Source organism: Nicotiana attenuata, chromosome 1, assembly GCF_001879085.1.
Source record: "Nicotiana attenuata strain UT chromosome 1, NIATTr2, whole genome shotgun sequence".
In the NCBI taxonomy this organism is placed as follows: domain Eukaryota; kingdom Viridiplantae; phylum Streptophyta; class Magnoliopsida; order Solanales; family Solanaceae; genus Nicotiana; species Nicotiana attenuata.
In genome coordinates this window covers 4298002-4311813 of record NC_031989.1, presented here as the reverse complement: position 1 = coordinate 4311813, position 13812 = coordinate 4298002, and the positions used below count along the sequence as shown (strand labels likewise).

At 36.1% G+C, this 13812-nt stretch overlaps 2 protein-coding genes across 2 annotated transcripts; one reads left to right on the top strand and one right to left on the bottom strand.

Annotated features, from left to right (window-relative positions):
• On the top strand, positions 2789 to 7295 carry LOC109226119 (probable inactive leucine-rich repeat receptor-like protein kinase At3g03770). Its single transcript, XM_019390944.1, has 7 exons — positions 2789 to 4425; positions 4673 to 4806; positions 4943 to 5183; positions 5592 to 5797; positions 5889 to 5935; positions 6503 to 6614; positions 6718 to 7295. Exons 1-7 carry the CDS (start codon positions 3075 to 3077, stop codon positions 6961 to 6963), a joined length of 2337 nt encoding a protein of 778 aa, XP_019246489.1. The 5' UTR covers positions 2789 to 3074; the 3' UTR covers positions 6964 to 7295.
• LOC109232554 (phospholipid-transporting ATPase 1) lies at positions 7932 to 13377 on the bottom strand (the record flags this gene model as incomplete). The annotated part of the gene is made up of 7 exons (XM_019398322.1): positions 7932 to 8435; positions 8579 to 9037; positions 9429 to 9648; positions 9735 to 9858; positions 10004 to 10697; positions 11258 to 11564; positions 11703 to 13377. Coding segments are annotated over 7 exons (3699 nt in total), but the record flags the coding sequence as incomplete, so codon positions are not given.

Here is a 13812-nt window from a genome sequence, read left to right as displayed (position 1 = left end):
ATCAGTCTTAGAAAAAAAATTGAAGAATAATTTTCAAGTTCCAAAAATTGGTGGATGAATTTTTTTCTACTCATAAAACTTTAATTTATTTTCAAGTAAAACGCGTATTCAAACATAACTTAAACGTTGAAAATTTATTTTCAACACAATTTTAAAAACTTTTTCTTAAAAGTTTCGACCAAATCTAAATGATTTTCTGTAAATGATAATATTGTGTAATGCTCGAAGTTGAACGTATTGAACAGAGGGGACAGGCAACAGAAACTACTCTCCTAACTTCTTGCCTTGTTGTAATCTTACAAAATCAAATTAAATTAGAAATGATCACATTTCACAGAAATTGAAAGAAACTGAATATCGAGAAAGAATAGTAAAATACTAGCTAAAAACCGAAAACAGTACTACCCTACTAAGATTAATACCGAGAAAAATCTATTTTTATTATTTTCCAATTGCTGAACTTTTTTCAGAAATTAAAGGTCGTTTTCGAAGAAGAAAAAAACTTAATTAGGGAAAAGGAAAGTCCCTTTGCTTTTCGGGAAAACACCTAAACTGAAACAGTTTTGGTGATGCAATTTTTGTTCTTGTTCAACATTTTCCTTTGTTGACTCACTTTCCTAATGTGCTTTTTCCAGTTAATGACAAAAAATGTGACATGGCCACTATAATAGGTCTTCCTTTTGGTGATAGGCTCTTTTTTTTATTTCCAAAAAATTGATTTCTCAAAAGTAAATCGGGGGTGCAGGAAACAGATTGTACTGTACATTTTAATATGTTTTATGAATTTTTTTTTTGAAAAAATAACAACTCTCCAAATAATAACGGAACAGTATACATATTTTTGTATATCTCTTGTGTATATATGCATTTCTATATGTTACATATAAAATATAATTAAATTTTATATACTTTTGCGGCAATGCTAAAAATGATCTTTGCGCATGTTTTCCTTAATATTTTGCTTTATACATTAAAAGTAATCTTGATTTGTGTGCATATGCTGAAGATACCCACTTGGGTCTTTTAGTTTTAAGTGCAACTTCTGGGTATTTTTGGATTAATTACTGTCTGATATCATTATCAAAATATTACTGTCTGATATATTCCCTTTTAACAAACCTCATCTTTGGTCTTTGCGCAGATGATTAAGAAGGCTTTCTTTCTTTTTATTGGTTCCCTTCATAGGCTTAAACTTTTTGTCTAAATAAATAACAATAATCTTTATTATAAAGAAACTTTGATAGAATTTTAAAGTATTTTTCCCTTCAATTTTACTGAAAACACCTGAATATTGGGGACGTAAAGCATGTAAGATTCAGAAGAAAGGACAAAATTTCTTTGGTAAGAAAACTTATGAATTTAATTTGTGGGACACATTATATTTTGTCACAGCTTATTCGGTTTGTCTTGAAAATTGTGTTCTCATTGCCTACGTTTTACGAGGTCAACTATATTATTTTACAAAATTATTTATAGCACTTTATTATACATTTCTGTAATTTAATTCTATTGATCAGACAGGTTTTGTCCCTATAAGTACCGACTTTTCACTTTAGAAATTAGCTAAATTAACACTCTTTACCTCCCAAAGTCGAAATATAAAGGGTCATAATATTTAATTTTCGATATAAAATCCGACTTCACCTTTTTTTAAATGTTAAATTCTATGTTTGTCGGCAGTGTAATGCAATGCTAACACGTGTCTTCTACATATACTTTTATTATTTAATAGTAGTCAATAAATGTATAATTTTACTTCAATTTATTGCTTAATCGTATGATATAGCAACGTTCCTATTGTGAATGGTCTATGCACCTAACAAATTTTCTGTACATAGATCATACAAAGTAAAATAAAATAAAAATCAGTATTAAATATCGTTCATGAATGTGATTAGTTCCTACGCAATAAAATAAATTATTTTAGCTTCCTAAATATCAATTTTATCATAGAAAGTAATACCATAAAATTTTAAACGTGATAATTAACTTGAACAGTTGATAAATTCATTAAAAAGACTTATTATGCTTATATTAAATCAATACTAACACAATATGTGTCTTCTACATACCCTTTTATTACTAATCACTAGTTAATTAATGATTAATTTTTACTTTAATTTATTACTTTATCATATTAAAGTGACGTGGTCTGGTCTAATATGACATAGCAACCTAAACTCTTGTGAATGGTCTATGCACCTAACAAATAATTTCTGTACATAGATCATACACTGTAAAAGAAAAACTTTATTTTCCGTCAGGTTCATTTTAGTTGATTTTTGACTTTTTTTTTTGTAGTCATAATATTTAAACTTTTCAGATATAAAGAAGTAATTAGTTTCTTCTTTTTCTAAAGTTGCCTTTGGAGTAAAGAGTCTAGGAATTTTTTTTTTTTTGTTTCTAATGAACAAATTAAGATTAATATAGTCAATTTCATTGTTGATTAATGCTAAAGCAAAGGGGCATCGCTCTAATCACTTATGTAACTTTTTTATGTAATAATATTCCTTTTGAATGCCTAGGTTGTAACCTTTATAACGATAGCGCGTCAAAAAAGATCCTTTGATCAGAAAAAGGGAAAGAAAAACCGCCCACATAAAGACAAAATAGACAAGAAAAATGCCAGAATCCTTATGGAAACATTGAAGCTGACTATTTGTAAAGTCAAGATCGGGAACATCCGCCTGAGCGAGCTCAAATGGGTATTTTCGATTAATATGTATGAAAACAGTCAAACAATCTATTAAAGTGGACCGAAGGGAATAATAATAAATATCGTTCATGAATGGGAGTAATAAGGTAAGCTAAAGGATGCAACTGTATTTATTTTTTCCCATCCTAGAAAGTGCAAACAAAACCTTAGGAAATACACAAAGAAAACCATATTTTACTACACATAAACGTGCTCACACTAAAAGTTTCATTCATAGGATCCTAAATTAATTATCAAGAAATGTACTTCTCAGCTTTGTAGTGAGTGTAATCTTTAAAAATACATGCAGCTTCTTCAACCCCAACCATTTCTTCAAAAATAAAAACTTTGTTCCTGAAAAGAATCAGCAAAATTTGCTATGGAAATTGCAAATTCAATGCAGTGTTCATTGTTGCTTCTGGTATTCATGGTGTTTCTTCAGTTCAACTACTCACACCAGTTCTTGGAATCTTCACAGTATGAAGCAATAGAGAAAATCAAGCAGCTTTTGAACTTCCCACAAGATTTGAGTAGCTGGAGTGACAACACAGATTTTTGCAACAGTGAGCCAAACACTGCTTTAACACTTGTTTGCTATGATGATAACATAACTCAGCTTCATGTTTCTGGTTACAACTGGTTTCCTAATTTACCTCAGGGATTTTCTACAGACACCCTTTTCTCTAATCTTGCTCTTTTGCCTAATTTAAAGGTTCTTTCTTTAGTTTCTTTGGGTTTGAGAGGAACTTTACCTAAAAATATTGGCTTATTATCTTCTTTGGAAATTGTCAATATTAGTTCAAACTTCTTTTATGGTGAAATTCCAGGAGAGATTTCATATTTGAAGAGTCTTCAGACACTTATTTTGGATGATAATAAGTTCACTGGTCAAGTTCCTGATTGGGTAGGTTCACTTCCTTCTTTGTCTGTTTTGAGTTTCAGGAACAATTCATTTTATGGTTCATTGCCTAATTCTTTGTCCAATTTACAAACCCTAAGAATCCTTTCTCTTTCTGCTAATAATTTTTCTGGGCAAGTTCCAAACTTTCAGAATCTGTCAAATTTACAGGTTCTTGATTTGGAAAGTAACAATCTTGGACCCAATTTCCCTAATGTTCCAAAAAAGTTGGGATCTTTGGTACTTAGGAAGAACAAGTTCAGTTTAGGGGTACCAAAAGAATTGACTTCCTGTTATCAGTTAAAGAAACTGGATATTTCTTTAAATGAGCTTGTTGGACCCTTTTTAGCATCAATTTTATCACTTCCATCACTAAGCTATTTGGATATTTCTGGAAACAAATTAACTGGGAAGCTTCTGAAGAATGTGACATGCAGTCAAGAGCTTTCTTTTGTGAATCTGTCGTCGAATTACTTGACAGGGGAGTTGCCTGCTTGTTTGCACCCTAGTTCTGGTTCTAAGATTGTTTTGTTTTCTGGGAATTGTTTGTGGAATAGAGAGCAATGGCAGCATCCTTATTCATTTTGCCATAATGAAGCTTTGGCTGTTAGTATTGAGCCTCATAAGGAAAAGGTCAAAGGGGGAAATGGTAAAGCTGTTCTTGCATCAAGTATGGTAGGAGGGTTTGTTGGAGGAATAGCGATAATCGGTTTGGCTTTCGTGGTTGTTAGACGAGAGTATGCTAAGAAGAAAGCTAGCAAAACCCCTCAAACAAAACTGATACTTGAAAAGGTCTCTCCTGCTCACACTCTTAAGCTGCTTAATGATGCAAGTAAGCTCTTTCTCTCACACATTTTATGTTTATGATTTCAACTTGTGAAATTTTGTAGATCCTGGAAATTGTAAATCTAATGTTCTGTCTATGTACTTGAAAAGCATTATTCCCCAAAAGTATTTTCTTAACATATAGACTGAACATATAAATTTGGTTCAGGGAATTGTCCAATACTGTGTTATTGGAAGAAACTCCGTTCTTCGCCTAAAGTTCAAGATGTATTTTAACTTTTGATTCTTGACAGGGTATATTTCTGAAACAAGGAAGTTGGGACTGCTTGGGGCCCCTCCTTATCGAACGTTTGTCTTGGATGAGCTTCGGGAGGCTACTAATAACTTTGATATCTCAAATCTAATCGGTGCAGGTTCTAATGGGCAGGTATGCATTTCTTTACTAAATACTTAAAGACAATTTGTAAAATGTTGGTATACCTGTGCACTGGTTTGTAGTTCATTCCTCAATTCTTATAGCTATGGTGAATGCTGATTGTGCTTTTCTGTATTCTGGATGGGAGATCTACAAAGGACGGCTCACAGATGGCACTGCGGTTGCTATTAGAAGCATAAAAATGAGGAAGAGGCATAGTGTCCAGTCCTATACTCATCAACTAGGGCGTATTTCAAAGATCAGATACTGCCATTTAGTTAGTACTATTGGACACTGCTTTGACTGCTATCAAGATGACTCAAGTGTTAGCCGAATATGCATAGTCTTTGAATTTGTGCCAAATGGGACTCTGCGGGGGGTCATATCAGGTATCTAGTCTAGAAAATTTCATCTGATTCGCAAGTTTATCATTTGGCATAACAACTACAACAATTGATAATTGAGCATTTCTTTTTAGCTAGTTGACTATTTCCAGCATATTACATTTACAAAGCCCAAGGAAATGACTTCTGGTACAATGAAAGCCTAAGATAGACGTTATAACCAACAAGCATCTCTGAAACTTTGCAACAATCCCTTCCATATTATTTTGATACATGTAACCAGATTATCCTCAATCAGGACAGCTACGTACCGATGCTTTTGATCACCTTCTCCTACATTAGGCAACTCAGGATTTCTCCTTCGCCAGATGCTTGAATGTAAACTCATGTATTGGCTTTAAGACAGTTCTGAATTCTTATTCTGGATTTTTCTGCAAACCCTTGGTTTTGTAGAAGCAAATTCAGCTCAAAAGTTTACGTGGACACAAAGGATGGGAGCTGCACTAGGGATAGCAAAGGGAATTCAGTTCCTACATACCGGGATAGTACCAGGGATATTCTCCAATCAATTGAAGATAACAGATGTCTTGCTGGATCAGAATCTCCATGTAAAGATTAGCAAATACAATCTGCCTTTGTTAATTGAGAATAGGAAAATGGTACTCAATACTCTTTGCTCTACGATATTCTCTCTTTATTGTTTATTTTATTCTTGAACATTCATCATTTTGTTATTGCAACTGTTCTTAGGATACCAGATTCTCTTCCAGTGGATCAAAGGGAAATGATGGGCAAAGGTAAATGATTTCATTCTCAGCTACTACTGCTACATTTTAGGTCTTCATTGATCCTCTTTTTTGGTTCAATTTCAGAGGCACTTATTGGAAACTAGTCTTTGTTACACTTCTAAATGCAAATTGGTTTAAAAAGGTTTTAGGGAGTCAACGTTTATTGCCGTACGTATGGTGTTGACCAATTCCAGACACCACATCTCCAGCCCTGCTTTTGGGGGTAGGCACCAATGTAGCGTCATTCTTTTTACTAGTTACGATTCATGAAGATCGTGTATAGGGCCATAGCCTGTATACTTGGACTATGTAAGAGATTCCTAGATAGTACACTACTCTTTTTAGGAGCAGCAAGTAGCCTGCCTACTAGTTAATGTCATTTCGTGCCTCACACTTTGATTTATTTCTTCATTCCATTTTTTATATTGGCACTAAACTGTCTCAATTTTCTTTTTTCCCCTGTTGAAAGAGCAAGACCTTTTCTTGTTATTTTCCTCTGCTAACCTCAAGAACGAAAAACTGGAGTTTCTTCGTTTTAATGAATTCCTTCACTCATTAGTATCTTCCTGAATGCAGGTTAATAAACGAGGAGAAAAATGATGTGTACGACTTTGGAGTAATCTTACTTGAAATCATCGTTGGAAGGACAATCAACACAAAAAATAATATAGATGTCTCTAAAGACATTGTAAGTATCACTTCATGACATCTCCCATTTATGAAAAGAATATTCATGTCATCAAGTTGAAGCACTAATACTTCAAACCTTTTCTTGGTTGTTCTAATTACAGCTAAAAGTTAGCTTAACAGCTGATGAAATAGCTCGGAGGAACATCATCGATCCAGCTGTTCAAAAGGAATGTTCAGATGGTTCACTTAGGACATTAATAGAGCTATGCATAAGATGTCTTTCAGACGAACCATCGCAACGTCCATCTGTGGAAGACTTGATCTGGAACTTGCAGTTTTCTGCTCAGGTCCAAGATCCTTGGAATAGAGACACCTATGGCAACCAGGAGTCCCCTGGTCATGTGTAAGTAGTTGCGCAAATATCCAATGATCAATGGAGTTCTTCTTGTAAAATATGTAACATATACTAGGATAATTAGTTTCATATCTTTAGCAGTCTCTATTGCAGCACTTCTCAATCTCATCATTGATGGCCATGAGGAACTCTTACTCTACATTTGACTTTTGAGCCAACATATGATGCTTTGTTTGTTTGCAAAAGATTCTGTGGAGAATTTTTGAAGTGTAACTGAATTTTTAGAATCCCAATCCAGTGAATAGGACATCTTAGAAAAGGGAGAAAAGAGGCACCACCTCTACTACTAATAAAGTGTCCATGAAATTAAATAGCTTTCCATTATTATGTGTTAACTGTTCTAGTCCTCCATTATTTCTCACACATTGATTAGCAAGGCTTTAAATAATTGATATGAAAATGTTAATAAAGTAAGCTACAAATGGACCAGCTGGTCCTTGCTGTGGGCGTGGAATATCATCCAACTTAACTTTTTCACCCTTTTAAAGACTAATTTTCCTTTGAAGATAGCATGTTACTTTTCATAGAGGGGCTAAATTCATGCAAAGAATCATGTGGAGGTAAATTCTTTGGTTTCATGACCAGTTGCAGATTTCAAACTTTGACTTTTTATACTTATTTAATTCATAGGCCTAGATGTTAACTTCTCATAAGTAAGAAAGAAAGAAAAAAAGGGCCCTTTTTAAAACTTAATTTCTTAGTAGACATGGCATGACCAGAATCTAAATTCTCCTCCCATCAAATTTTCCAGCAAAGCCTGAAAAATTCTAAGCATAGAGGCATAGACTCACATGCAGAAACCTAGAAAAAAACTTCCTTCTTTATGTAAACCTTAAAAAGGTATGAATGACCCTTTAATACAATGGAAAAATTTACAATTCACAGGCCTGGTAACACCATGCAAGAAGTAGCATAAGTTGAAGAAAAGTCCAACAAGATGCAGTAATCTTCACAAAGAAGTAAAATTTAACAAAAACTTGAGCGTGTATACTCTTTCTATTGATGGAAATTGGTATTACATAGGGTAAATAACCTGTATCGTACGTTTTAATGTACAATTCTGTGCATGAATAGGAAAGAATGGACCTGAATACTAACTATACTCTATCCGTCGGATAACAAACAAACAAAAAAATCCGGTAACAAGGAGGAAATCTCCAAAGTAACCAAAAGAAACACAAAACCTTTTTTTTACAAACAGAAGTGATGGAGAAGAGCCAAAGGGGCACAGAAGAAAAGCTCAATCATCTTCGCGGAGGATCAACAATTGGATTCATTTCTATTTCTCCGGTCCAAGAGTCTCCTAGGTTTCTGAACTTCTCTCCTTCCCTTGCAATTTGAATATCACGAGGTCTAACATGCTGAATGAAAGCTTTGACGATAAAACGAGGAGCAAGTGCAGCTACTGTTATGCCAAGCAAGCACAACCAGAATTTAGCTTCCCCGGCTGCATGGAAAATGGCCCTGCAAAAATGATTTTACAAGCAAATCAGTCTCTACTTCTCTGACTTGATAAGTTGGTCAGCATAAATCAAGAGAATCCTAAAAGTTTCCTACTTGAACTGGAAAGATGTGAAGAATATTTGAAACCAGCAGAGTGATCTTACCAGTATCCAGGTAGAAATGTCAGAGTATCGATGACCATGACACAAATGAAAGTGGCTATTATAGAACCCCAAATTGCAGCATGAGTAATCCAAGACCAACGGATCACATCCATTGCTAAATGTATATTGACCAAAATAACAACAGCAAGTGTCCATAGGTCACCAATGCTTGAGATATCAACATCACTTTCCCAGTATGCTAGAAGAGGTACAAAGAAGGCCACTACACTTTGCCATAAGGTGTCAATCATGGTTACCCAAAATAATTTCTTATTATAGCTCTCTTGCCTTTGTCCAGCACCGTAGAGCTGCGGATACTTCATAAGAGTTACTCTACTTAGATCCTTATCAAGAATCCCAACAACTATTGTAGGCACCGCAGTATAGATTATGGAGAATAACATGCTGCTCCAGTCAGTTATGGCAGTGGTCAAAGTGAAAGCTGTAAAAAGTGCATACCTGAGTACAATATTTAAAGAAAAGGTCAGCTGGTGCTCGCAGGAAAATTCACAGAAATTATTTCACAAATGCATGCTTAGGTTTTCTCCATTATGGACCACTAACAATCTACATGCAACTTTAGTCAGACATTTCAAACAATCTGGCTAATGCCCCTGCATATATTACACATTTACAACTTAACTCTTCATAACTATTTTCCAACTCGATTGTCACCAGCCATTAATTGAATATATTAAGCTATGTTTCTTTTTTAAACTTGGAAAGGTTCAGTGCTAATGCCTAAGCATATATTCCTCAATTCCTAGAAATAGTGAGAAACATAAGAGAGATTGATTACTTTTATGGAATACAAAATCCAGAATTGTACTCTTGCTACAAGTACACTTACCAGAATAAGACAAAAACAAAGATAGCATTTCTGTAGAAGTTGTATAATATCATATAGCCCATTCGTTGATAATTCCAATGTCCATGAACCAACAGAAGAGGGACCAAGAATCTGAACTGGCCCATTGCAAAATCTGATGCCATCACAGCTTGACGTCCCTCTTGGCCACTGATACCAATGCCCACATCAGCCATTTGGATCATTGACACATCATTTGCACCTGTAACCATAACCATGAATTTTAGATCAGTATTGCTTCAGACTGTACAGCTCTTAGTGCCCATCAAAAAGAGTAATAACACTTACCATCCCCAATTGCGAGCGTCATGTCATTTGTGCGGTTCTTTATGAGAGCAACAATTCCAGCCTTCTGTAATGGGGCCACCCGACAACAGAGTACAACAGAACAATAACTGGCCAACTGGAATAGCTGCATTCAAACAATGAACAGTTTTAAACAAAGAGCATATGCAAATCAACCAGTGTACTTACGTAATGTATATTAGATACAAATGCAGAGAGAGAGAGAGAAAGAAAGAGAGAGAGAGAGAGAGTTTAAGATGTACAAGCATTACCAGTTCTTCAAGTTCGCCGTCAAGGACATAAACAAGGCTTGTCCCATCAATGATTAAACCAATTGGATTTGCTCCAGCTTCAGTATTTTCCTCTGCGTTATGTGACATCAGAGTCGCACACCTAGTCAGGGCAGCTTCCAAAGACCTTTTACATGGCTCCTTAGATTTGTTATTAATCACAATCTGAGTCATATTGCTCGTTAAAAGTTTTGAGGAATAGCCAATAGATATTGCAGTTTCTTGCTTGTCCCCAGTCAAAACCCAAACTTTAATGCCTGCCACTCTTAAGGACTCAATTGCTTCTGGAACACCTTTCTGCAATTTATCTTCAATACCAGAGGCACCTAAGATGGTGAGGTTCTTTTCCACGTTGCCAGCTACTTTCCGAAGTAAAGCTGCCCTACCAATCACAGCAGTGTTTGCTGCCTCATAAGAAGACTGCCATTCCTCGAATTCAGAAGCACTCATTTCTCTCATTCCAATTACAAGTGTTCTGAGACCCGTTGAAGAATAAGAGTGTAGATGCAGTTCTGTTGCTCGGAGTACATTCAAGTTTAATGATTTATCAATGACACCAAACATGGATGTATCAGCACCTTTTACAAACACTTTAACTGTGTTGTCAGGGCAACCTAATATTACTGACATCCTCTTCCGGTCACTGTCAAATTCATGTAAGCCCAGTACATTGAACCTGCAACCATGAAAGGGGTTAGACTGTGTTATAGGCAACTAAATCAACATAGCATCAGGAACACTGAGATACAAGAGTTATATCATAGATCTACTCCTGCTAGAGACTTCTTTCCAATATCTGAAAGTTCAAATTTCCATCTGTCCAAATGAAAAGAAGGCTGACTAATACACAGCTAAAATAGAAGAAGATAGAATTGCGATTGAAGGAGTGTGTGCACTCACAAGTTTATATTAAAGGGCAGCCCGGTGCACTAAGTCCCGCTATGCGCGGGGTCCGGGAAAGGGCCGGACCACAAGGGTCTATTGTACGCAACCTTACCCTGCATTTCTACAAGAGACTGTTTCCACGACCTATATGCTATTGGCTAGCTATTTTACGACCTTAAAGCTTCAAACATCCACAATATTCTATTGAATTTCCTAGTAATCAGTAATGCTAGTTGCTGAGCTTTTAAAGCAACACATGCCAAACTACCATAAAAAGATAGTACTTGCACCTCCAGTAGTAAGAGAGAAAAACAAGAGTTGAGGAATGGAAAAAACTCAGTTTAATATTACCTTTGTCTTTCTCCTTGAACATCTATTACTATATGGCCTGATGTTCTCTCAATGAGCATAAACCCATAAGCAGCAGCAGCATAAACCAACGCCTGTTCATCCGGAGACTCCCCTTGGTAATCCACCAACTTCACAGACGGATCAGATGTCCCCACATTAAGAGGGACGATAGTGTTGCAAGCAGCTAATGCAAGGAAAAAATCATGAACATGTTTCCCTTCATCTGAATGCTTCCCACTTTTTGATATATTCGAAAGCACTGGATCAACCTTCACCTGCATTTTGGGCCTTAAAACCTGACCATCCACTAACCAAATAAAGAAAGAAAATATAAGTTTCACTGAGTTATAAAGCACTCTCAAAAAGTAAAGGTTTTTGTTCTTTATCTAGAAGGGGAGGAGAAGGGGGGAAGGGTGGTGTAGAAGATGACGGAAAGTTGCAGCACCTTGAGCAGAGTACCCAGCTGGTTCTTCTTGAGAATCTGATTTACCACTGCCATAATCTACACCCCAAATGCTTGCACATTGAAATTCCATCTTGTTCTCAGTTAAAGTACCGGTTTTGTCAGAGAAAACATATTTTATTTGGCCCAGATCCTCATTTATGTTAAGAGCCCTACACTGGAATCTTGAGTTTGAGGCTTCATCAAACATCCGATTATCTTGGATCATAAAGTAAGCCTGACCAACACGAACAAGCTCCATAGATATGTACAGTGATATAGGGATCATAATCTGGTAGACTATAACTGACATCAGAAAAGTAAACACTATTTCCAGTCCCCAGCCGTAATAATTGTAGTCTTCAACTTTGTCTTCTGAGAAGTCCAATTTCCTGTAAAACTGGATGCTATTTAATTCATCCTTGTGGCGCCTCAACCAAACACCGGCGCAAATGGAGACAAGCGTACATAATGCAACAAGGAAGAAAGAGAGGATAATGATCTCCCTGTTCATGCGGGTCTCAAGACGGCTTCTCTTTGATGGAGCTCCAGAGTTGTTGAGCATAGCTTTAGTTTCCCTTCCAGCATAAACTGCAACTCCAATAGCCCAACTAGTGTTCTTGAGCTCACACCCACGAAGGATTATATTTGAAGGTCCAAGAGAAACACGCTTCCCGTCTATTTCCATATTAGCATGAAAACCGTAAATGTTCCTATTTGGTTTCTCACATTTGATGATCCCACTAATTCTCTCCTTTTCCGGCATCTTCATTTGCGTCTCCTGCTTTGCATACCGCGTCTTCAGATTTGATTCGCCATCTAAATTTATTGTCTGGATATAGGCGACCCCAGTGGGGTCACTTGTCGAGAGCAATACCATATCACAAGGAATGGTACCACTTGATGAAATTTTGATGATTTCACCCACTCTTATTTCTTTCCATTTTTTCTCTTGAAACTGACCGTCCATCAACACCAATGCCAACCGGTTATTCTCAATCCTGTCGGAGCGGTGGCGCCTATAATCCTCGTAGGCATCCTTAACTGCTGTTACTAATAGCACAAAAGCCAATGGAAGAATTGAAGCTCCTCGACCAAAGACAGCCAACATAGGAAGCTGATTAAGAATAGCAATCACCAGAAAGTAGATATATGCAACTCTATGGAACTGCTCGAACAGGTTTCGAGGCAAGAATGTCAGAATAGAGTATTTCGCAGTCCTAATAGAATTCCCCGAAAATTCAAACTTGTCGTTAGTCTTTTCAGGATCATTTAAATAAATAACTCTAGAATCCTCATCACTAATCTCTTTTTGAGACGTCCCATACCCCTCGGATTCAGCACCTCGCGACCCATATCTCACGGCTTTTGATCCTAAATCACCAAAATTCACCTCCCGGGCAGAGCCCCCAACAGAGGCCCTTGACCTATTAGACGAAACACTCCTCAAAGAGGATGAATTCATCATAATGGAATCAACAACTGTAGAATTCTCCATATTATTAGTTGAATCCAGCACATAAGGCAATCTAAGGTTATGAAGGGCAGATGGTTTGAACAGATCAGCAGCAACAACAACAACAGGTGTATAAGGAATCTCTTCAATTCTTGGGGAAGGAATTAACAGAGGCTGCTGTTGAGAGACTATGATCTCAAGATCACAGACCCCTCCAGCAAAAAATCACTCCAAAAATTTCAAAAACTCAAGCGACTGTGAATTGCCAAATCCAATTTCAACCAAAATCACCACAAAACTACCAAATTCAAGCCAAGCCCAGATGCTGATCTCAGCAGCTCAACAACAAACTACAAAATAATCAAACCCCAGAACAACAACACCACAAAAATCTTATGTCTAGAATCTTACAGTATTCTACAACTAAAGTCAACTATCAAGAGACACTTCAAAAAACAACAGAAAAATACAATCTTTACAGCAAAAAGAATATATATGAATAAAAATACAAAAGGGGTCTTCAGCTATAGATGTAAATCAGAACAACTTACTTGAATATTATGTGTAATAGAGGAATATAGAGAAGAAATGAAGCTGAGACTCTTTTGTTTATGTGAGGTGGAATGAGAATAATAATTTGTGAAATTGGTATATAAG